The sequence below is a fragment of the Microcaecilia unicolor genome, chromosome 11 (assembly GCF_901765095.1).
Source record: "Microcaecilia unicolor chromosome 11, aMicUni1.1, whole genome shotgun sequence".
Lineage (NCBI taxonomy): Eukaryota > Metazoa > Chordata > Amphibia > Gymnophiona > Siphonopidae > Microcaecilia > Microcaecilia unicolor.
This window is the reverse complement of record NC_044041.1, coordinates 149,195,902-149,222,104: the sequence shown is the minus strand read 5'-3', so window position 1 is coordinate 149,222,104 and position 26,203 is coordinate 149,195,902. Positions and strand designations below refer to the sequence as shown.

Below are 26,203 nucleotides of genomic sequence, written 5' to 3'. Positions count from 1 at the left end.
TATCCAGCATGGTCCCTTTTGTCTTTCTCTTCTCCCCAACATCCAGCGTCATCCTGATCATCTTTTCTTACAGCTTCAAGTTTGGCAGAAGAGCAGCGCAGTATTAGCAGTAAAAACAAAGTGATAGCATGCAGGACCATTTTCCTGCATATATGTGCATGCCACTGCTGTTCTGACAGTCACGCTCCCTCTGACCTAGGAAGCTGCATCAGAGGGGCGTGACTGGCAGAGCAGAGCAGCAGTGGTGCATGCAGGAAAATGGTCCCATGTGCTTTCACTTTGTGCTTACAGCTGATACCGCTTCTGCTCTGCCGCTGAACTTGAAAGCTGTAAGATGATCAGGAGAGAGGGGAGGAAGAGAGACCAGTGAAGGAAGTGGCCCAGCAGCAAAAATAGGTGCTATTTATATCCAAATCTGTTTGGGGGAGCAGTCGCTCCCTATGCGCCACCCCTAGCTATGCCACTGATACCGCCTTTCACTTAAACAACCAAAGCGGTTTATACAACAAAAACACAAATGTAGAAAGGAACTCCAATTATTTTAAAAGATAGTAAAAGAGGGAAAGGTAAGAAAGGATAGGAAAAGAGGGAAAGGTAAGGAAGAATAGGAAAGGTTAGAGAAAAAAAGGTGAGTTTTCAAGGCAGAATGGAATTTAATAAAGGACTACTCAGGAGGAAGAGAGTTCCAAAGAATAGGAACTTGAAAAAAGAAGGCAGAATGCCGAGTAGACTCAAGATGGGAAGAATAGACTTGGGGAGGGCAAGGCGGTGTGCACTTGCAGAACAAAGGGTATGGAGAGGGGACAAAGGGAGCAATCAGGGAGGAGAAATATGAAGGGATCCCATGGTGTAGAATCTTATGTGCAAGCACGATGAGGATTTTATGCTGAAGAGATTGGGAGCCAGTGATGGTGCATAAGAAGAGGAGTAACATGATCGCGATGGTGTGCATGAATGAGGATCTGTTTCCCAGATTTCTTGGCAAAGTTTAGTGAACACCTTAACAGACATCTTCTGTAGCTTGTAGTAGTTCAATTACAATCCCATCATTTCCAGTAGCCTTCCTTCTTGGCAATGATCTTAGGGTTCATCTGAATTGACAACTCTTGTGTGTACACAATGCCATCTTTTGTATCTTCCACATTACTGTCTTTTTTGAACAGGTTTTCTGTGTATTCCTTCCATTGTTGTTTGATTTTTGATGTGTCCATTAGTATCTGTTCACTGACATTCTTTAACATACCTATTGGTGGCTGGAATTTTTTTTTATTTCATAAATATGTTGATCAATAGAAATCAAACAAAATAAAACATGGAAAAGAAAATAAGATGACATACAATCCAGACCTGGAAAAACTGAGGAAAATCATAAGAGATCTACAACCTATACTCCAGGAGGATGAATTACTGAAAGAGATATTCCCATCCCCACCAGTACTGGCCTTCCGACAACCACTCAACTTAAAACACAAGCTAATCAGAAGTAAACTTCCATCACAGACTGAAAAGGAACAGAAGGGCACACCTCCCTGTAATCTATCCAGTTGCAAATTATGCCAAAATATTTCACAGGACCCCACAGTTACCCACAAAGGAAAGATATTCAACATAAAGGGATCTTTCACTTGCTCATCTTCCAATGTGGTATATATCATTCAGTGTAAAAAATGTAACGAAGGATGCTATATTGGAGAAACAGGCCAGATGCTTAAGACAAGATTCAATTTACATAGACATCACATGAACAATACTGGTGCCAGTAGGGTTCCCACGCCTGTTGGTCAACATTATACAGGACCAGAACACTGTACCAGTGACTTCACAGTGAGAATCCTGAAAGGTAACTTTAAAACCATACAAGAACGTAAGACCTTTGAAGTCAGAATGATTGAATATTTTAACACCCAACAGAAAGGACTTAACAAGGATTTGGGGTTCCTAGCCCATTATAAACCATAAAGCTGTATTTCACCCCTCAATTATCCACACCCATCCTGTTAGAATATCAATGATATGCTTTGATGTTCCCATGCATACCTCCGACCCACCCCCATCCTCCCACCCTGTCAGACTGTCATAGTAATGCTTGAATGTTTTCACTTATATACACTGTCAGCTAGCACATTTGCTTATTTCTGATCTGACGTAGAAGGGCAACCTTCGAAAGCTAATCAAGAAATGTATTAAGTTATGTCCAATAAAAAAGGTATCATCTTATTTTCTTTTCCATGTTTTATTTTGTTTGATTTCTATTGATAACCTTAAGAGTGGACTAACACGGCTACCACACTCCTCTACTTATAAATATGTTGAAAAACTGTCCTCATTTTTCATAATTTATTACTCTATTCAATTTCTTTACAGATACTGTTGTAATATCAGTCTTTATCTTTTTTGACTACCCTTTGATTTTTGCAATTAAGGGGTCCTTTTACTAAGGTGCGCCGAAAAATGGCCTGCACTGGATTAGGTGTGTGTTTTGGACATGTGCAGATCCATTTTTCAGCACACCTGTAAAAAATCCCTTTTTTGGTGTGCATCCATTTTGGGTCTGAGACCTTACCGCCACCCATTGTCTTAGCTGTAAGGTCTCATGCATTAACTGAGTGGTAATGGTCTATGCGCATAGAATGCATTTTACCACCTGGTTAGCGCCACATGCCGGAAAATAAAAATTATTTTCCAGCATGCGTAATGGATGCGCATAAAAAATGAAATTACCGCTGGGTCACACGGTAGCCAGGCAGTAGTTCTAAATTGACACACGTTGAGTGTGCATAGCCGCCTACGCGGCTTAGTAAAAGGGCCCCTAAGTTCTTTAACAAAATCTTTGCCTTTCTTTTTTTTTTTGTGCCTTGCTACTATTCTGAGCTATTTCCAATGTTTCTTCTGTTATCCACCTTGATTTTTTTTTTGCCTTTTGACTTTGTGTAGATTCCTCTATGATTCAACTTTGATTATGACTTTAATTTCTGTCCACAATTCTGGTTTTCTATCATTCAGATTTAGTGACTCAAACTGGTTTTTGATGCTCTCTATGAAGGGGACTGCTATGTTTTCAAGATCATATTTTGGGATCAGAATGGGTTTGCTGTTTTTCTTCAGTATAACTTGTGGAGTAGTTCATGATCATTTCCATAATTTATTCCTGCCTGATTTTAGCCACCAGTACAAAACTCTTCCATCTAAAAGCACAGAGAATACATACATTGTTTAAGAGATTCCCCAATATTTCCTCTGCCTCTCCCAAGATAGTGAAAGGACATTGCAATATACCTCAGTCCTGCTGCATATGATTAGCCCTCACAGGGAGGAAGCAGAAAACTAGCTGCAAGAATTGGAGTTAGTTGATATTTTGGGGACGTAATGCCAAATTTACACCTCCTCCAAAGATAGTGTAAATTTGTGTACTTTATGCATCTGCTTCTGCTTCGTTAAAACTAACACCATAAGGAACAACTATATGCAGGTTGCACCAGGGCCGGTCTTAGCAAGTGCGGGGCCCTATGCAGACGAATTTGGTGGGGCCCCATCCTAGCCCCACCCCACCCTAGCTCCACCCCATTGATAAGATTATTCCATTTTTAGAAAATTTTATTTATTTATGAAATTTCAAATAAAGACTTTATTTTAAGTCGCACTTGCACCAGCGATGGTTCACCTCCTGCACAAATGAACCACCAGATCATCACTTTAATGTAAGGTTCCATTCGCAAATCAACAAGAGTAAGACCACTTTAATTTAACAAGGTTCCTAATTCCTTATAAGAAAAGCTATCATGACTTGCCTTTGAATGGCACAACCTCTTCAGCTCCTCCACTTGACTTTATTTTAAGTCGCACTTGCACCTGCGATGGTTCACCTCCTGCACAAATGAACCACCACATCATCACTTTAATGTAAGGTTCCATCCGAAAATCAACAAGAGTAAGACCACTTTAATTTAACAAGGTTCCTAATTCCTTATAAGAAAAGCTATCATACCTTCTTTGAATGGCAGGCTTAGAGGCTGGAGGAGGGGCTATTGTCAGAAATCAGGATGAAGGGAGAACACAGCTCAGGCGAGAATCATGACTGTAGCCCGCCTGCGGCCTTGCTGCCTGAGACAGACTAGTTCTCTTGGAGCTGGCTTCTCCTTTGCTGCATCACTGCACTGCATGAGCTGATGTGCTTTTTAAGTGCCATGGTTACCCTACCTGAACTTGTGCCACCCTAGGCAACTGGCAACTGCCTAGCTCACTTAGTGGTTGGGCTAGCCCGCCCTGTTCAGGTGCAGGTATAGATTTTTTTTCCCTAAACCACAGAATTTCTGCCTTACATTACATACATTCAGTTTTAGTATGTTAACCAATCACTGATCACCTGAAGGCAAAGTTGTTTTTCTTTAAATTTCGTACCCAAAGTACAACAAATCTCATTCTCAATATCATCAGCTATCAATCATTATTCATACCTTGCCTTTGATGAATGGCACTGGCACTAGTGGCACTGTGGCACAAACTTGCTCCAGGCTGAGGCGGCAGGCGCTCCACGACCACTTGACTTTCTTTATTTTAAGTCGCACGGCACTGCTGCTGGCACCAGCGATGGCTGCTCACCTCCGACCACACTCCAGCTCCTTTTCCCTTCCCGCTCAATGACTCCTGCCCGCCCTCGCGGAAACAGGAAGTACCTCATAATCGGAAGGCGGCACATTGAGCGGGAAGGCGGATGGGAAAAGCTGGGGTGAGCGGAGCCGTCGTGCCTGGCTGCAACTGTCTATCGGGTCGGGGCCGGGCCGTCGCTACTCGCTGCAAGTTGCAACTGTCATTGTCGTTGTCCTGGGACTGGGAGGTGGGAGCTATCGGTGGGCTCAGCGGGGGGGGGGGGGGGGGTGGCGGGAGGCAGGAGTGGAGTGAGCAATTACGATGCGGTCCGGAGCGACGAGCAAGCAGCGGGATCATGATGCGGTTGCGGTCCGAGCAAGCAGGGGTCGGAGAGGCAGAGTTGAGGCGCGCCGCACGGGGCCCCCTTAAGCGCGGGGCCCTATGCAGCCGCCTCGGTCGCCTCTGCCTAAGACCGGCCCTGGGTTGCACAGCCTTTGCACACTGCAAATACTTTATAAAATTACTCTCTTTATGCACAGTAAAGGGAATCACAGAGGGTGGTCACAGAGGGTGCTCTCACATTGTACATACAGCATATAGCTTTCTAGAACAGGATGGATATTGGCCCACTGGCAACATCCCCAGTATACCTGAAACTGTTAAGGGAAATTCACAATACAGATCAACTACTTTATTTCCCAAACATATTTTTATAGACACACAGAAAAAAAAGTGAGACAGCCCTGCAATCCCACAGTTTATTTAGGAGGTGGTAAGTGGTCCTAAATTATCTTTGCGTTAGCTAGTTAGCATGTGGTTAATGCAATATGTTAGCTGGTTAACACTACTTCCATGCCCACTCTCTGACCATGCCATGCCCCCTGATAAAAAAGAAATTCTGAATAACCCAGTAACACACTATTTAATGCACAGAAACAGGGAACTTACCACAAACCTTTAATTCAGACATGCTTTAGCCTGTTTTCATGCATTAACTGCACCTTAGATACTTATACATAAGTACATAAGTACATAAGTAGTGCCATACTGGGAAAGACCAAAGGTCCATCTAGCCCAGCATCCTGTCACCGACAGTGGCCAATCCAGGTCAAGGGCACCTGGCACGCTCCCCAAACGTAAAAACATTCCAGACAAGTTATACCTAAAAATGAGGAATTTTTCCAGTCCATTTAATAGCGGTCTATGGACTTGTCCTTTAGGAATCTATCTAACCCCTTTTTAAACTCCGTCAAGCTAACCGCCCGTACCACGTTCTCCGGCAATGAATTCCAGAGTCTAATTACACGTTGGGTGAAGAAAAATTTTCTCCGATTCGTTTTAAATTTACCACACTGTAGCTTCAACTCATGCCCTCTAGTCCTAGTATTTTTGGATAGCGTGAACAGTCGCTTCACATCCACCCGATCCATTCCACTCATTATTTTATACACTTCTATCATATCTCCCCTCAGCCGTCTCTTCTCCAAGCTGAAAAGCCCTAGCCTTCTCAGCCTCTCTTCATAGGAAAGTCGTCCCATCCCCACTATCATTTTCGTCGCCCTTCGCTGTACCTTTTCCAATTCTACTATATCTTTTTTGAGATACGGAGACCAGTACTGAACACAATACTCCAGGTGCGGTCGCACCATGGAGCGATACAACGGCATTATAACATCCGCACACCTGGACTCCATACCCTTCCTAATAACACCCAACATTCTATTCGCTTTCCTAGCCGCAGCAGCACACTGAGCAGAAGGTTTCAGCGTATCATCGACGACGACACCCAGATCCCTTTCTTGATCCGTAACTCCTAACGCGGAACCTTGCAAGACGTAGCTATAATTCGGGTTCCTCTTACCCACATGCATCACTTTGCACTTGTCAACATTGAACTTCATCTGCCACTTGCACGCCCATTCTCCCAGTCTCGCAAGGTCCTCCTGTAATCGTTCACATTCCTCCTGCGACTTGACGACCCTGAATAATTTTGTGTCATCGGCGAATTTAATTACCTCACTAGTTATTCCCATCTCTAGGTCATTTATAAATACATTAAAAAGCAACGGACCCAGCACAGACCCCTGCGGGACCCCACTAACTACCCTCCTCCACTGAGAATACTGGCCACGCAATCCTACTCTCTGCTTCCTATCTTTCAACCAGTTCTTAATCCATAATAATACCCTACCTCCGATTCCATGACTCTGCAATTTCTTCAGGAGTCTTTCGTGCGGCACTTTGTCAAACGCCTTCTGAAAATCCAGATATACAATATCAACCGGCTCCCCATTGTCCACATGTTTGCTTACCCCCTCAAAAAAATGCATTAGATTGGTGAGGCAAGACTTCCCTTCACTAAATCCGTGCTGACTTTGTCTCATCAGTCCATGTTTTTGTATATGCTCTGCAATTTTATTCTTAATAATAGCCTCCACCATCTTGCCCGGCACCGACGTCAGACTCACCGGTCTATAATTTCCCGGATCTCCTCTGGAACCTTTCTTAAAAATCGGAGTAACATTGGCTACCCTCCAGTCTTCCGGTATTACACTCGATTTTAGGGACAGATTGCATATTTCTAACAGGGACCCTTAATCCTCCATTGCCACAGGTACAAAATTAGATCCTAAGCCCACCAGGGAATTACCTGAATCTATCTCAACTAAAATTAAACACATTTACAAGATGGGGTACAGTAAGTATAAATAGACATAAGCAGTTTACAGTTATAGTATGATCATAATAAAACATTCAAGTATGAGCCAGGGTGGAAAGACATTTTATAACAGGGTGTCTAAAAATTAGAAAAATGCCCCTATGTAATGCTTATTCTATAAAAGTAAATACTACAGTAAAAATTACAGAAGAACCTTACGAGACTGGGCAGCTAAATGGCAGATGACGTTTAATGTGAGCAAGTGCAAGGTGATGCATGTGGGAAAAAAGAACCCGAATTATAGCTATGTCATGCAAGGTTCCACGTTAGGAGTTACGGACCAAGAAAGGGATCTGGGTGTTGTCGTTGATAATACACTGAAACCTTCTGCTCAGTGTGCTGCTGAGGCTAGGAAAGTGAATAGAATGTTAGGTATTATTAGGAAAGGTATAGAAAACAGGTGTGAGGATGTTATAATGCCATTATATCGCTCCATGGTGCGACCACACCTTGAGTATTGTCTCCAATTCTGGTCGCAGCATCTCAAGAAAGATATAGTGGAATTGGAAAAGGTTCGAAGGGCAACCAAAATGACAGCGGGGATGGGACGACTTCCCTATGAAGAAAGACTAAGGAGGCTAGGGCTTTTCTGCTTGGAGAAGAGACGGCTGAGGGGAGACATGATAGAGGTATATAAAATAATGAGTGGAGTGGAACAGGTGGATGTGAAGCGTTTGTTCATGCTTTCCAAAAATAGTAGGACTAGGGGGCATGCGATGAAACTACAGTGTAGTGCATTTAAAACAAATAGAAGAAAATGTTTCTTCACCCAACGCGTAATTAAACTCTGGAATTCGTTGTCGGAGAGCATGGTGAAGGCGGTTAGCTTGGCAGAGTTTAAAAAGGGTTTGGACAGTTTCCTAAAGGTCAAGTCCATAGACCGCTACTAAATGGACTTGGGAAAAATCCACAATTTCGGGAATAACATGTATAGAATGTTTGTGCGTTTGGGAAGCTTGCCAGGTACCCTTGACCTGGATTGGCCATTGTTAGGGACAGGATGCTGGGCTCGATGGGCCTTTGGTCTTTTCCCAGTATGGCATTACTTATGTACTTATGTTCAAAGTCCAAAAAATAATTTAAATAGTCAGCATCACATAAACAATTCAACCATGGCCATATCATTGACATTTATAAATGTATAATCATAGGTCTTCTATAGTCATTATTTGTCACCGCTTAAAAGCTATTTAAAAAAAAAGAAAAGAAAATTGCCTTTTAGCTAAGCTACTGACCTGGGACCATATAGTACATTAACTTCCCTCCCTCTCCTAACCAATGTTGAGTTACATAAAGTACCAAGCAGCTCAGCCTTCATAAATACTTTTGCAAATTTCCTTCAGTGTTGCAGAATTTCAATAACCCAGCAGAGATGCAGATCCTAGCCTCTGGGTTGAAGATCTAGTGATGCCCTGTACAGGTTTAGTGATATAACTTCAAAACTACACCAGAACAAATCAATCTTGAACTCTTATTATTAGGTTACTTTAATCACATTATTATTATTGTATGTTATACCTTGTCCTTGATCTCATATGCCTGATATGAATTATTTATTTATTTACTGCTTATTTTTCTGTTATTTACTAGGTGGGAAAATGTGGGATATAAATGCAGCAAATAAATAAATAAAAACACATCTCAATAATATCTTCGGTTTTCCAAGTTTTCCAATATATCATCCATCATTCAACATGATATGTTTTATTTCAACACTACATCAGGGCTTCAGTGGCATAGTTAGGAGTGAATGTGCCATGGGCAGAAAAAAGATGAGCCATCCCCATGCTCCTTCAAGCAATGCCATCACTGCAGCAGCAATTTTCAGAGCACCAGAACTGAGACAAAGAGTAGCCCCTGTTGCAGTCGGCCCTGGGAATTTTGCTGGGCTTGTTCTGTTTTAGCTAAGTCCCTGCCACTCATCAACATACGCTCAAATGTGCCTTTATAACTTAAGTGCCCACAATACACACACGCAGAATTTATATCTGCTCGGAGACAGATGTAAAAGTGTACAAATATTGTATGTATGAATGTGTGTATTTTATAAAATCACAGAAGAGAGGGAAAACAGCATACAAATACAACCAGGCAAACAAAAAAAGCAAACACTGGGCCTTCAGGATTGAGAAAAATGTAGTCCTTTAATATGACAAAGACCCGACAAGGGCCGTGTTTCGGCGTAGAACCGCCTGCATCAGGGGTCAATAAAATCCTATTGGTCAATTTGCGGACTATTGCGCAAGAGGTAAGTAAAACAATTGGGCTGTTAACACAATGGGAGTTCCACCCCAATTGTTTTACTTACCTCTTGCGCAATAGTCCGCAAATTGACCAATAGGATTTTATTGGCCCCTGATGCAGGCGGTTGTATGCCGAAACACGGCCCATGTCGGGTCTTTGTCATATTAAAGGACTGTATTTTTCTCAATCCTGAAGGCCCAGTGTTTGCATTTTATAAAACACATGCGTCCGTTGCAATTATATCCCAACTCCACCTCCAGGAACACCCCTCTGTGTCTGATACAGCCATATGATTTTAGAAAAGTCCTTTTTTGCAGGTAAAAGAGACTGGATGTAGAAACCCCATTTTTACATGATCTCCTACACTTGGAAATAGTCAAACTGAATAATAGTAAAAACAATAATATGATAGTGTCAGCATAGTGCACTTATATAACAATATACATGACCATCCTGTTTATGATGTATCTTGTTTAAAGGTCCTCTAAGCTTGTGAATGTCCCTGTTGTAGTCTTCTTCTGAGTACATCTTGGTGGTAAGGCAATAGTTTCTGCAGCTTCTCTGGGTAGGGGCTAACCCGAGCTGCACGAAAAAAAAAAATTGTAAGGTCTTAAACTGACACCACTTTTTTTTTGTTCCTCATAGATCTACCCATCAGTGAGCACCATGACATCTGGCCTGGGGTCAATGAATTCCTACATGACCCTGAATTCTGTCAGCTCTTCTGGTTCCATGAATATCTCCTACCCAAGTAATGGCCTTAACGGCACCTGTTTATCGGGACTGGCTGGCACCACCATCCCAATGGGATTATCCTCAGTGACTTCCCCAGTAACTCCAGCTCTGACCTCACTGGGGACTCAGGCAGCCAGCATCAGCTCTCTGTCTCCATATCAGAATATGACCCAAGCCATAGCCCCATTGGGTTATTCCCCATCCAGCATCAGTAGACCCAAGGAGGTTACCAAGCCGTATCGGCGAACTTTGACTCATGCTAAACCACCCTACTCCTATATCTCCCTTATCACCATGGCAATCCAGCAGGCTCCTAGCAAGATGCTGACCTTGAATGAGATCTACCAGTGGATCATGGACCTCTTCCCATACTATAGGGAGAACCAGCAACGGTGGCAAAACTCCATTCGCCATTCCCTCTCCTTCAATGACTGCTTTGTGAAGGTGGCACGATCCCCTGACAAGCCTGGCAAAGGCTCATACTGGGCCTTACATCCTAACTCTGGTAACATGTTTGAGAATGGCTGCTATCTCCGACGGCAGAAGCGCTTCAAACTTGAAGACAAAGCAAAGAAGCTACCTTTACAGACTTCTCCCTCCCAGGAAGCTACATCCAAGCAACTAGGAGTTCACCCTAAAGGTCAGAGCCCAAATGCTGGCTCAGAAGGAGCTGAATCAGGCCATTCAGGCACCTCTCATGGATCTGAAGAGCTGAGAAGTTTGGCCCAAATGGATTGTTCTGGTGGTCAGGGGTCCCCTCCTACTTCTGAGAGCTCTTCCATTCCTATAGTCCAGTCCATGAATAGCCATTTCTTTTCCACATCCATCACTAACCTGGACCTTCCCAATGACCTTAAAATGGATCAGTACAATTTCAACCACCCCTTCTCAATTACCAGCTTGATGTCTTCAGAACAGAACCACAAGATGGACCTCAAGTCCTATGAGCAGGCTATGGCCTACAACAGCTTTGGCTCCTCAACTATAGAAAGCAAGCACACATATGAGCCTGCTACCTCCCTTAGTGAGACAGGGTCATACTACCAGAGCCTGTACAGCAGATCTCTCCTTAATGCATCCTAGAGTTTTGAAACTAGAGGATATCACTGAGATCTAAAAATGGAGATGGGGAAAGAAGAACGGCTAGGAATGTAAATAACAAATTACCAAACTATATGAACTTTAAATACTATATTTAATTCCCACATGGACATAAACCAAAGATTAGCTATTGCTAAGAAAGACTCCATCATTGTTGCATGGAAGAGGGAAAGAAAAAAGAGAGAGGGAAAAGAATGGGGGAAAGAAAGATCTCAAAAACTGAAATTTCCACTGTAAGGCTACATAGGATTTGCATGATGCATTCTACCTAGCCCCCAGGACTCTTATTCCTGTTCTTCTTACAGTATGGTACAGAATAAAGGATGATCCTAGCCCTGATCATGGCCTTAGAAGAAAGTTTCTTACTACTGTGGCAAGTAGCAACACGCTCTGGGTCAACTAAACAGTTTTTTCAATGCCATTAATTTTACAGTCCTTTGTTGTTTCCCCCTGTTCTTGTCCTTCACAGTTACAGATGGTTGGATAGAATGGAGACCAGAGTGGTCATTGCCATGTGGAGCAGTCAGATCTGATTTGTTGTACTTTTGCTTTCTTACATGGCTTCTCACATGAAGGAGAAAGATAGAAATAACTAATAACTTAATAGTAAAATTTAGAGTACAGGGGGGTGTTATGTATGTTGTTGATCATTGAACATTACAAATAAATAAAAGTCTGGGAAATCAGTAAACTGACACCTTTTCCAAGTTGCAAAAGCAGATCCCCATAAAGGTTGTTTAGGTAGGACCTGGGCCTGGCCCTCCCTCGCTCCCTCCAAACCTTAGGTTCCAAGTTCTGATTTAGAACTTCAGCAGTCAATAAGAGGGATCTGAAGGAACTGATCCAAGCTGACATCTTAACTGAATGATAACAAGGTTAATAATTGAACACAAGGCATTAAAATGTCCACTGGTTCCATCGTTCTCTGCTCCCTCCTAAAACACATCTCACCTCTCTCTGCCTGCATTTGTTCTTCTGTTGAGAGAACAGTTTGCAGACAGAATGTACAGTGTGTCTCCAGCTAATGTATATAAAACCCGTACAATGTCTTTAGAAAACATTTATACTTGGCACAGTAAAATGCCTTATTGAAACAAGAAGGAGCAGAGGGATATAAGGTTATCACAAGATGGACTGGTTTGGTTCCAAGAAAGTTGCTTTATTTGTAAGGTCCTGGGACCTAACATCTCCATAGATTTTAAAATTAAAATAAAACAGGTTTATCTTATTTCCCTCTTCAACTATCCTTGTTATAACTGCAAATGGATAGTTATATGTTGTCATATCATCATGCATTGCCATTTATTGGTACTAGGGCTGCATTTTGATTAAAATTTTAAATTGTGATTAAAAGTGGGGCCTAGCCAGCAGTCCACTGGGGGGGAGGGGCACAGGGGTGTACTGCGGAGGCACACATTTTCTCCCCCTCCCCTTCCATTAGATATTATACCTTTGCTGGTGGGGATGCCGAAGCTCCACCAGTTGAAGAAATCCACTGCCAAAGCGGCCTTTTTCCTCCCCTACTGCCCCAGAAGTGAGGAAGTCAGCAGGGTGCCTCCAGCCGCCACTCCCCAAGCATGCTCAGTTTATGCACGAACTTGAGGAGTGCAAGCTTCGGTGGCTGGAGGTATGTCACTGACTTCCTTGTTCCTGAGGCAGTACAAGGAGGAAGGAGGCGACTCAGGCAGTAGATTTCTTCAGCTGGTGGGACTTCAGCAACACCACCACCCTACCCCTGGGTCATTATCTCTCTCCCCTCCCTCCCTCTGTCACATTTTCAAAACAGGAAACTAGGTTGTGAGCCCTTGGGCCACTGCCGAGGAGCGGAAGCGGCAGGTAAAACCACCCCACACCAGTGACAAGGCAGAGCTTTAATGAACAGTTAGGCTGCACCTGGCCACTTTTCACCAAAGGTTGAGCCCTTGGCTTCAGGTGGCCGGCAGGACTTGTAGGACAGGGCAGGAACAGGATCCCAACTAGATTGAACAGGGACTGAGGGTCAGAGGGGAAAGGAACATACAGGGACAGCAGGGCAAGGAAAGGGTAAAATAAAGGACAGGACTGAAAGCTGAAAACAGCCACTAAAACAGGGAGCAAAAAACTGACTAACAAGACACAAACCTAAAAGCTGCAGAGCAGCCACTAAGATACAAACAGACAAGGACTACACACAAAACTAACCCAGAGACAAGACTAACAAACAAACAAACAAACAACAAGCTAATCTAACTATCCACAGACTTAGAACAGACAAGAATCAAGGCAGGAAACCAAACTAGAAACTGGACTCAGCAGAAGTGCACCAGCACCCCAACATACCAGGGCCTTAGACGCAATGCAAAGGCAAAGCCAGAGAGTTTCAAAATGGCTAATAAGCCCAGACAGGAAAGACTCAGCTACAGCAATCACCAGGAAGCTATGGTGGCTGTGCAGGCTCAATCCAAGCAAGCAAACCTGGCAGCCTGGAAGATCCGGACCGGACTCAGCTAAAATCTGGAACGGGTGATGGTCCATAGCAGCCACCTGTACTGGCCACCAGAGGGCAAGGAAAGCACAGACGTAACACCCTCCCTCCCTCTTAACTCAACATCTCTCCCTCTCCTCCCTCCACTGCCCACCCTCAGGTCTCTTCCCTCTCTCCTAACCCCCTCCAACATCTCTCTTTTTCTTCCTTCCCTCATCCCTTTCACTCCAGGTCCATTATCTTTCTCTCTCTTCCCCCTTCCCTCCCTCTTTCAGAGCCAATATCTGTCCCTCCTTCTATCCTTCTCTCTCAGTTCAGCTTTTCTCCCTGTTCCCCCTTCCCCTCTGTCCAATCCATCATCTCTTCCTTCCCTTTTAGCCCTGTCTATGGTTCTCTCTCAATGCCCCCTTTTCCTCCTCCCATGGTCCGGAATCTCTCCTTTCCCCTCTGTGGCTCACTCAAGGCCCCCTGCAGCTCTTTCAAGGACCCCTCCCCTCTGCGGTTCTCTCAAGCCCCATGCAGATCTTTCCAGCCCCCTCTTTCCTCTATGGCTCTCTTGGGCCCTCTCCTGCCCCTGTGGCTCTTAGGCCCCCTCCTCCAGGAGTACCTGCTCCCCCTTGTACCCGCCTGTTGCTCCTTCTCCCCCATGCACCCAGCCTGATATGATACAGACGTTCAAAATATTTGAAAGGTATTAATCCGCAAACAACCTTTCCGGAGATGGGAAGGCGGTAGAACGAGAGGGCATGAAATGAGAATTGAAGGGGGGGCAGACTCAAGAGAAGTCAGGAAGTTTTTTCACAGAGAGGGGGTGGATGCTTGGAATGCCCTCCCGCGGGAGGTGGTGAGATGAAAACGGTAACGGAATTCAAACATGCGTGGGATAACATAAAGGAATCCTGTGCAGAAGGAGGGATGCTCAGGAGCTTAGCCTAGAATGGGTGGCAGAGCTGTGGTTGGGAGGCGGGGCTAGTGCTGGGCAGACATATACGGTCTGTGCTGGGCTGGTGGTGAGAGGCATGGACTAGTGATGGGCAGACTTATACGGTCTGTGCCAGAGCCGGTGGTGGAGGCAGGGATAGTGCTGGGGCCAGACTTATACGGTCTGTGCCAGAGCTGGTGGTTGGGAGGCGGGGATAGGGCTGGCCAGACTTATACGGTCTGTTGACTGAGAGGACAGTACAAATAAAAAAGTAGCACATATGAATTTATCTTCTTGGGCAGACTGAATGGACCGTGCAGGTCTTTTCTGCCGTCATCTACTATGTTACTATGTTACTATGTAGTGGCCTACCTACCAGGAACTCTACTAGTTCATCACGTACATTCTTGAATCTCCACTATCCAAGCTGTAGGAAATTGAAATATAAACTAACGTATGCATCTAGCTTCTCCTACATATGCATGCAAATTTGGAATGAATACCAAAATCCAATAAAATAACCCACACAGTAAACTTCCGTAAACTATTGAAAACCTATTTATTTATTTATTTTAAACTTTTTATTTATAACCATTTAAATTTTTACAAGCGATAAAACAACTTGCTGGAAATACAGAGAAAGTAATATGTAGGAATTAGTTCAGTCAGGTAATTCTATTCTCTTCCTTAGACCACTAAATAGGGAGAGTGAAACAAGATAAGGAGATCAATTAAACAGTAAACAGAAAAAAACCCTGTGGTATTAACCTGATTATCCCCAGATATTACTCGTCTAATTCATTATTCCACATTGATCATCTGGTTGGCTTCTTCAAGGCCAATACGGTGTATAGTCAAATCATTTCATTGAAAACATACTTATCTATAGTAATAAATCCCACCTTGAACATTCTGAAGCTCACTCCAAGGCAGAGAAGCTCACTCCAAGGCAGAGAAGCACAAAAATCCTGTAGTCTTCATAGGCTAGGACCAGTCACCCTCACTCATAGACCCGCCCTCAGCCACGCCCCATCTGTACATAAAACGCTACCTCAACATTCTGAAGACAACCTGCTGAAGCCATCTGCAAAATCCCTAAACAGTTCGTAAGTTCATGGTGGTGAAGCCATCCAACTCACCATGTCTCTCTGCCCCGCCCTCGAGGGCGGAACACAGAGAGTAAAGGGATCCATAAAGGCATCCCTACCAACTGGCAACCCCCTCCAACAAACAACGACCCAGGCAGGGGGAGTGTTTCCGTACTCCTCCCCCTGCCTAGGAATCGCTACAGACTGCTGGCAAACTCCCCAACCACACGACCACAAAAGCCACCCGCAACCCCCCCACACACAAACACACAAACACAAACACACACACACAACACACACACATAAACACACACAAACACACACACAAACAAACACATACACACACACAAACACACACACACAAACACATAGACACACATAAACACACACACAAACGCACACACGCACACGCAAACACACACACACACGCAAACACATACACACAAACACACATGCAAAACACACACACATACACACACACACAAACACATACACACAAACACATATACACACATAAACACACACACAAACGCACACACACATGCAAACGCACACATAAACACACACACAAACACGCAAACACACATAAACACACACAAAACACCAACACACACAAACACACACACACAAACACACACACACGCAAACACACACATAAACACATAAACACACACACAAACACACACACACACACACAAACACACACACACGCAAACACACACACAAACACATAAACACACACACAAACACACAAACAAATGCACACACACATAGACACACACACAGACACACACACGCAAACACACATACAAACACACACACACACACACAAACACACACACACACACACAGAAACACACAAACACACACACAAACAAACACAGAAGCACAAACACACACAAACACAGAAACAGAAACAGAAACAGAAACACACACACACACAAACACACACACACACACACAAACACACACACACACACACAAACACACAAACACACACACACAAACACAAACACAAACAAACAAACAAACACACACACGCACAAACACACACACACACACACACAAACACACATACAAACACACAAACAGCCTCGACGGTGCACCTCTAAGTGCCCTCCCACCGTATCGCCACAACAACCCGTGCAACGGGGCATCAGAAAGCCCCTACCCCCTTCCCTCCTCGCCGCATCACCCAACCCCTCCCCCACCGCTTCACCAAGCCCCTCCCCCCCACATCGACCGCCTCGCCACCCGCGACCGCTAATACAAACTCTGTCCAGCGGCTGCTGCTGCTTCTATTCAGCAGCAGCAGCCCGTACATAAAGAACACAAACAAACAAAAAAACAACCTCCTAAAACGCACCTCCGTGGAGAACCATCTCACATTGGCTGATGTCTCTGCAGCCGATCCTCCTCTCCCCTCAACGTCAATGCCCCTGCCGGAAACCCCGGAGAAACGCCGAGACGTCAGAGGGGAGAGGAGGAGCGCATGCTGAGACTTCAGCCAATGTGAGATGCTTCTCAACGGAGGTGCATTTTAGGAGGATTTTTTTTGTTTTGTTTTCTTTATGTATGGGCTGCTGCTGCTGAATAGCAGAAGCAGCAGCCGCCGGACACAGTTTGTATTAGCGGTTGCGGGTGGTGAGGGGGTTGATGGGGGGGAGGGGCTTGGTGATGTGCCACGGTGGGGGGGGGGGGGCGGGTGATGCACGAAGGGGGGGACAAGGGGCTTTCTTTGGGTGCTGCGCCGGCTGGGGGGGGAAGGGGGGTCTCGCTGGACATGGGTGGCTGGAAGGAAGCAGGGGGAGGGGAGGGTCGCTGCACATGGGTGGCTGCAGGGAACAGGGAGATGATGGGGCTCCACACACCACATGGGTGTCTGCAAGGGGGACAGGGAATACAGGACGGACACTGCAGGGTGGGCAGGGGGACAGAAGGGTTGGTGGTCATCAGGGGGGACAGGTGGGTCGATGGACATGGCTGGCCACAGGGGAGGAACAGGGAAAAAGGAGAGGAGTGTCCTCAGACATGGGTGGCTGCACAGGAGAGGAGGGTCGCTGGACATGGGTAACTGCAGGGGGGGCAGGGGGATAGAAGGGCCGCTGGGCATGGCTGGCTGCAGGGGGGGACAGGGGAGAGAGGAGGGACGCTGCACATGCGTGCCTGCAGGGAGACAGGAGGGATGCTGTGGGGGGGGGGGCTGAGACCACATGGGTGGCTGCAGGGGGAGCAGGGGAGACAGGAAGGTTGCAGCAGGGGGAGAGGAGGGTTGATGGGCATGGATGGCTGCAGGGGGATGCTGGACATGGGTGGCTGCAGGGGTAACACGGGGAGAGGAGGGTCGCTGCACATGCCTGGCTGCAAGGGGGCAGGGGAGAGGGAGGGGGTGAGGGGGGTTCCTCATACCACACACGCAGTCACTCATTCTCTGTCTGCCACATACACTCTCACTCACACACTCACTGTCTTTGTCCCTCTCTCTCACACAGTGTCACACAGAAACACAAACACTGTCTCTCTCTCTCACACAAACACATACACTCTGTCTCTCTCTCTCTCTCTCTCACATTCTCTCTCTGACACACACGCTCCATCTCTCACACACGCTCTTTCTGAAACATACACTCCAAGGAAAACCTTGCTAGCGCCCGTTTCATTTCTAACAGAAACGGGCCTTTTTTACTAGTTGTCCAATATTAGTTAGAAATAATAAATCTGATTACATTCTTTCTCTTTTAAAAACCAGAAGTTATTTAACAATACATATACTTAAGTCTCTAATTCAAATCCCACTGATTAAAGTAATCCCAGTTTTCACAGGCTTCACTCCTTTTAAAGTAATAATTTGAGGAAATATTTCTGAGGAAAACTTTAGGAGTCATACCTGGAACTCTGGGAAAAACAATAATCTTGATATTAATAATCTATAATAAAATTCATTTTACTATTCAAAATTTCTGGTCTATTATCATTTTTAAAATCATAACCACTTCTTGCTCATGTAGAATCATTTGTTATATCAATTTTTTACTCTCAAAGGGTTCAGTTGAATTGTCCATGTAACTCTCTAATAAATTATATCTGAAACAAATTATTTACTGCCACCGTTAGGTCCCGAAGCGCCTTCCAGATGGTTTCAATGTAACCTCCACGGGAGCCAAAAACTCCAAGTTGATTTCTCATAGGTGTTTAGGAGTGGTTCCGCTGATTTGGGTTCTGCTGTAAACGTCCTCCGTTTCAGCATATACCTCTAACTCACTCCTCCACTACTTTGGGCATGGTGGTTGAATAATTTGGGAGGGATGGAATTGTTTTTTCCAGGTCCAAGAGCGTCGACGCTCCGCGGGCGCTAATCAAAGGACTCGCCAACCCTTTCACCTGTGGGCAGTTCGTCGTGCAGCGGTCCCGCACTTGCTGCTTAGGGGATAAAACGCTGGCCATCGGCGGCTGACCGCCGGTTGTCCCCTTCCTCTCAGTTAAGGTAACTGCAATTGCAGAGAGGAAATTTACGTAAAGAAGACGAAACTTCAGAGGACAGCTGGGCCGTTGGGCATACGAACGTCAGGTCACCATCTTACCACTCTCCCAGTTTGGGACACTCTTTGTCTGGTTTCTCCTCAGAGGCCTGTCTGAATGGTTAACCCTTCAGCATAGCCCTCTAAGTCATTGAAACACACAAGCCCCTCCACTCCTACAAGGTTGGTGTCCCTTTGGAGGGGAAAAAACCTATTTATTTAAGAAAGCATACAATAACAACTATCCTAAATACCAACTAACAAAAATGTACCTATACAAAATGTATTCTTTCTGCCTTAAATGTTTATACTAAATTATCCTAAATTTAGTTTAATATTCCTAATTGTGTCAAGTTATTCTGTCATGAATGAAGTTTAACCTAATACCTTTCAGTTCTTATCATAAGACGAACTTTCTTCCTGTAACCTAATCCACTATCCAGCTTATTTCGAAAGAGAAAAACGCCTATAGTGCGACCTAAATCGGAGATAGACTTTGTCTCGCAAAGGCGCCCAAATCAGTATAATCGAAAGCAATTTGGGGCGTTTCCACTGCACTCCGTCGCGGAATGAATAAAGTTGACGGGGGCGTATCAGAGGCGTGGTGGAGGTGAACTGGGGCGTGGTTATCAGCTGAGGAGAAATGGCATCTTTAGCTGATAATCGAAAAAAAAGGCGTTTTTAATACCAGCGATTTTGGGGTCAATTTTTTTGGGACCCTTTTTTTCACGAACAAGTCCCAAAAAAGTGCTCCAACTGCCCAGATGACCACTGGAGGGAATCGGGGATGACCTCCCCGGACTCCCCCAGTGGTCACTAACCCCCTCCCACCAAAAAAACCCCACTTTTAAAACTTTTTTTCCAGCTTGTATGCCAGCCTCAAATGCCGTACCACCTCCATGACAGCAGAATGTGTTCGATCCTGTCACAGCCTTTCCCTGGGTCAGATGTGGCTCTCGGGTGCAGTACAGGGTCTCATCTGCATTGCATTGTGTGGGTGTAGGGTATTGGCTCCGTGATTTCATTAGCTTGTGTTACAGTCTCACGATGTTGGTAGTTGGTAGGCTCTTCTCCCATGGTGCTTTTCCCCCTGCCTACTGGGTCAGAGTGTGCCCTGTTGTGTTTCCTGTGTAGTCCATGAGGTAGTGGCCATTGGTTGTAAGCCAGTTTTAGTTCCCTTTCCTGTGTTAGCCACGTTAGACAATTTACTTCTTACCTTAAATGTGGCTGAAAGAGGGCATTGTCAGCATTCTGCCAGCTCTGAACCTACTGCTCATCTCACTACCAGGGAGACTCGTTGCCAGTGGGGCACAACCTCTGATCTGCAGTAACTGTGAGTAAAGGCGGTTATTCCAATAAAGGACGTTTTCGGAGAGATTAGTCTTCAGTTGTCAACTGGTGTGCCAATGTTATATAGCAGCAACAGTCCTAGAGGCCTGCGTGTATACAGGTCCCTGGAGCACTTTTAGTGGGTACCGCAGTGCACTTCAGGCCAGGTGGCCCCAGGCCCATCCCCCCCCCCCACCTGTAACACTTGTGCTGGTAAATGGGAGGCCTCCAAAACCCACTGTACCCACATGTAGTGCCCCCATTCACCCCCTAAGAGCTATGGTAGTGTGTACATTTGTGGGTAGTGGGTTTTGGGGGAGGGGGGTTGGGAACTCAGCACCCGTGGTTAAGGGAAGCTATGCATGTGGGAGCTTTTTCTGAAGTCCACCGCACTGACCTAGGGTGCCCAGTTGGTGTCCTGGCATATCAGGGGGGCCAGTGTACTACCAATCCTGGCCCCTCCCACGACCAAATGGCTTGGATTAGGACGTTTTGAGCTGGGCGTTTTTAGTTTCCATTATCTCTAAAAAACAAACAAACGCCCAGCTGGAAAAAACGTCCATTTTTTTCGAAAATTCGGTTCGGCCCGCCCCCTTCACGGACCCGTTCTCGGAGATAAACGCCATGGAGATAGGCGTTTCTGTTCGATTATGCCCCTCTATGTCTCCTCTTCCTAAACTATGTATTTCTCCTCTCCGGAACTGGTATCACCACTTACGGAACTATGTAAGCCACACTGAGCCTGCAAATCGGTGGGAAAATGTGGGATACAAATGTTATAAATAAATAAATAAATGTTTCTCAGATATTTTAGAAATCTGAGGACCAGACAAGTGATTTTTTTTTTTAAATTTAAAACAAAAAATATTTTATAGTGGAAAAATAGGTAAGTGCCATTCTTTAGGTTTAGAAAGTCCATGGAAAATTCACCTGAAGGGGATTGAGGTATAATCTTCAGGCATAAACTAGTGTCCTGTACTGAATTCAGGTCAGCAGCCATTTGTGGCCCGAGGGCATGTCATAGGAGCCTTTTCTATATAGCAGTCTAGGTGCCTAGGTTCTATTATGGAATACTAACAGAACCCCCATATATACACACTTTATATTTAGGTGTTCACATATATGCCAGCCATAGACCCAGTATAAGTGCAAGTGCCTAAGTATGGCAAGGACACGTGTAACTTGTATGCATAAATGGGAGCCCTGCCTATGTCCGCCCATGCTTCTCCCCTATATATATCACCCATGCAGCTAAGTGCTATGAATAATAGAGTTTAGGTGGTATGCTAGCATAAACATGTGTGAGTACACAAATATTTATTTATTTATTTAATACATTATACCCCACATTTTCCCTGCTAGTTGTAGGTTCAATGTGGCTTACACAAAAATTGTAGTAGGGCTACAGTACAAAAAGTACAATTATACAGTATAACAGTAAGATTATAAACAATTTGGTATCAGTTTAAACACAAGATATTAAAGAACATATAAGGTATTAGTGTCCATGAAGCCATAAGTAAATCTTAATTATGTTGAGCCTGGAGAATAAGCCTTTTTGAACAGGGGTTGACTTCAATAACTTTCTGAAATTTAGATAGTTCTGCGTTGGTTTTTACTAATTTGGGTAAAGCATTCCACAATTGAGTGCCTATGAAGGAAAAGTTGGAGGCATATGTAGATTTATATTTGAGGCCAATACAATCTGGATAGTGTAGATTAAGTAAGATCGGAAGTAACTGGATTGTTTCTAGGTGGTAAGTCAACCAGATCAAACATGTATACGGGAACTTCACCATAAATGATCCTGTGAATCAAGGTGCAAACATTGAAGGCAACTCATTCTCTAATGGGAAGCCAATGCAATTTTTCACGAAGGGGCTTGGCAGATTCAAATTTAGATTTTCCGAAGATCAGTCTCACCGCGGTGTTCTGGGCAGTCTGAAGTTTCTTCAGTAGATGTTCTTTGCAACCAGCATAGATACCGTTACAATAGTCCAGCTGGCTTAGTACCATTGATTGGATCAGATTCCGGAAAACATCTCGAAGAAAAAAAGGTTTTATTCGTTTAAGTCTCCACATCAAGTAAAACATTTTCTTTGTGGTGCAATTTATTTAGAATTCCAGGGTTAGGTGCCAATCGATAGTGACACCTAGAAGTTTTAAACTGTCTGAAATGGGTAGTGAAAGGTTGGGAGTAATTAAACTAGTAGGATTATATTTATTATGCTGAGACGATATTATGAAACAGTGAGTCTTCTCAGTATTCAATTTCAAATGAAATGAGTTAGCCCATTTGCTCATTGTACTCACACCTAGGCTAATGAGATTGGTGATTTCAGCCAAATATGTACATATATGCTAGTATTCTAAACATATGCATAATGCACATGTAAATGTTAGCTCCTAGCTTATAGAATTGCCCTCTGAAATGGGAAATTCCAGCACTATGTACGCCAAAGCCCAACAATTTCTGAGATATCACTTCCTATTTCAAAAGTTCACAAAATAGCTACCACTCAGATATGGACCAAAACATTTATTAATGGGTTGGTTGTTCTTTTGTATTCGATCAAGTGCTTGAGTTTTCCTTACAAAAGGCAGAACCAGACAGAGATGTTTGGAATTAGGATTTAAATAGTGAATGATAGGCTAAACTGGCTCTAGTTTATCACCCTCCTCCAATACAAATTGTGTCTATGGGGCTTGATATTCCAGTTTTACTAGGGTTGGACAATGATTCATATATGCAATTGGGACTAAAAACAGGGTTGGCTTACGCTGTCCATGAGGACATGGAGTTGCTGGCAGCCATTATCTCAGCTGCCATTGCTGCCTGTTTACACCCCTAGCGTTTGAGCCTAAACACACAAAGCACTAGACCATTTAAGCCAATAGGTTTATTCAAGACAATGCTACATAAAATTTGCTTTAGAATGAATAAAGATGTTTGTGCATTGTGTTATGCCTTCTTCCTTATTCAGTCCTTGGTGCATCCCTGTTTCCATTGAGGTTTTTTAGCAGTTAGTCATTTTCCTCTTACACTTTTCATCTTTGATCACCTTTCCCCAGTTGACATTGAGATCCTGACTGACATGAGACCTCTTCGGCCCCGCAGTGCAACTTGTTGACCTGGCAAACGAGTTGCACTGCAGGTCGAAGAGGTCTCATGTCAGTCAGGTCCTGCTTCCACATTAGTAGCATTTGACTTTCATGACTTCTAATCATGTCCATCACTATGTCATGCCTGGGCCTACTGACCCACCATATGGAAGATGTGAACCCAGGATCTCCAGTGCTTCGACCTTTAATGGAAGAAGCCATGATTGAATCCAAAGATAGAATGCTATCATCCATTTTAAAAAAAATGTTTCCCTGGAGTTTTAGGTTAATTTAATTTTGATGAGCAGAAAAGAAACAACACACTCAAATACCCTCTTTTAAAGAAAAATTTCAGCTCTTCTCTGTTACTGCCAGTACATCAACATTGTTCTGACCTAAAATTGTCTATTGAAGTAAAACTGTTACAAATTACAATTTGGAGAGATTGTCATTCTGTGTATTTCTGGGGGAAATCGGGAAATGGCTCTGTCGTTTCTCCAGCCCACTGGTCTCTATTCAGTCTTGAAAGTCCAGGAAGTAAATATTCATGCAAGGACTGTACTACCTAGGAAACATCAGTATTTTACACAGTGTATAAATATGTTTCTATTTTTGAGATCCAACTCTTCTTTTCCAAGCAAGAGAAAGTGTAACAGGTTCTTTTTTTTAGGGGGGGGGGGGGACCTTTATATTTAAATATGTACTTGGAAAATGGGGGGTAACAGAGTTTAATATATTATACATTAGAAACCAGGAGTTTGTTTAAGGATTTGTTTTGAGATTTTCATTATTAAAGATATTTAACTACAATTAAGTATCTTAGAGTACTTTTCAGTCTTTGGAAACTGGTGAATTGTGCATGTTATTCAATGCATTACTACAGCTAGAACCATTAGCTCTTTTTTATAGTGATACTAGACATACACTGTACTGTACAAATACATATAAGAACTGAACCTTCTCTGTAGAGCTTACTATCTCATTTACTGAGAAAATGGTTTAAACCAACAAGGTCATTAGCAAGAGAAAGAGGTAAAATTTGAGACTGGATTTGAATAAAAACAAGAGAGAGCATTATACACTGTCTCAGGAAATCTTTTTGAAGTGTATTTTCTAATAAGGTGCAAATATAGAGTTGGTACATGAGAAAGAAAATAAAGATGACTTGCTTGACGAGTGGCCTTTACAAGGAAGAAATGTATGAAGAGTTAAGAGAAGAAAGTAATGAGCAGCACAGAATTAATGCATTTAAGTAATAAGCTTCAGTTCTATGCAGAAGCAGATAGGGATCAATGTAGTGACCTGAGGAGTTATCCCCCTAATTCTATACAAGTTGCCAAAAATTGTGTGTGCAAATTTTGGCATGTGCCCAATTTGTGCATGCAATTTATTTGAATAACTAGGAAAAAGGCCCGTTTCTGACACCAATGAAACGGGCGCTAGCTCAGGCCCATCCAACAGTAGCACATGGTAATGAAAATGCTGCTTCTCCACAATACCGGTCACCTTCGCATGCTCAGTTTTCCAGCGCATGCCTGCTGCAGGCTACCAAGGTGGAGACTGGAGAGAAGCATTTTCCCACCAGCTGAGATATTTTTTTGGTGTGGGGGTGGGGGTAGAGAACATTTGGTGCCCACCCACTTCTTGCCTAGGCCCACCCAAAATCTGCTGTCTGGCTACGCCCTGGCGCTAGCAAGGTTTCCCTCGGAGTGTGTGTGTTTTACAGAGTGTGTGTGAGAGTGAGTGTGTGATAGAGAGTGAATGTGTGAGTGTGTGTGACAAAGAGTGAATGTGTGAGTGTGTGTGACAGGGAGAGTGAGAACTGTGTGCGAGTGTGTGTGAGAATGAGAGTGTGTGCCAGGGGCCCCCTCTCTCCCTGCCTCCCAGTTTCAGTGTCCGTGCCGCCCCCCCTTCCAAGGTTCAGAGTCCGCCCCGTCTCCAAGTTCCAGAGTCCGCCCTCCCTCCCACCCACCCATCCAGTTCCTGGGTCGTTGCCGTCCCCTCTCCCCCTCCCTCCCAGTTTTCATGGTCCACCTGGCCCCCCCTTCCAAGTTCCAGAGTCTGCCCCCCCTCCAAGTTACAGAGTCCGCCCTCCCTCCCACCCACCCATCCATCCTGTTCCTGGTCATTGGTCCCCCTGTCTTCCTCCCTCTCAGTTCCAGGGTAGTGTGCCCCCCTGTTCCCCCCCCCCCCCCCGTTCAACCCTGCGATCACTACCTGTAACGTTGTGAAGCTGACTTCCGTGCTTCATTGTAAGTGAAGGGTTACTAAGTTTCGTTACCTTCCGAAATCTGTAACCATCTCTCTCAGGCTCCGCCCTCACGCCTCTGATAGGTCCGCTGCCCTCGACGTCATACATGATGACGTTGCGATCGTCAAACGTGTTGATGTCGA

General features: G+C 44.4%; 1 protein-coding gene across 1 annotated transcript in view; it reads left to right on the top strand.

Annotated features, from left to right (window-relative positions):
- Window positions 1-12,340, top strand: part of FOXA3 (forkhead box A3) — a 201,926-nt gene extending 189,586 nt beyond the window's left edge. The window contains exon 2 of the mRNA XM_030219751.1: window positions 10,196-12,340. Within this exon, the coding sequence (XP_030075611.1) occupies window positions 10,196-11,368 (1,173 nt within the window). The 3' untranslated portion in view covers window positions 11,369-12,340. The remainder of the gene's footprint in view (window positions 1-10,195) is intronic.
- Window positions 12,341-26,203: the final 13,863 nt, after the last annotated feature.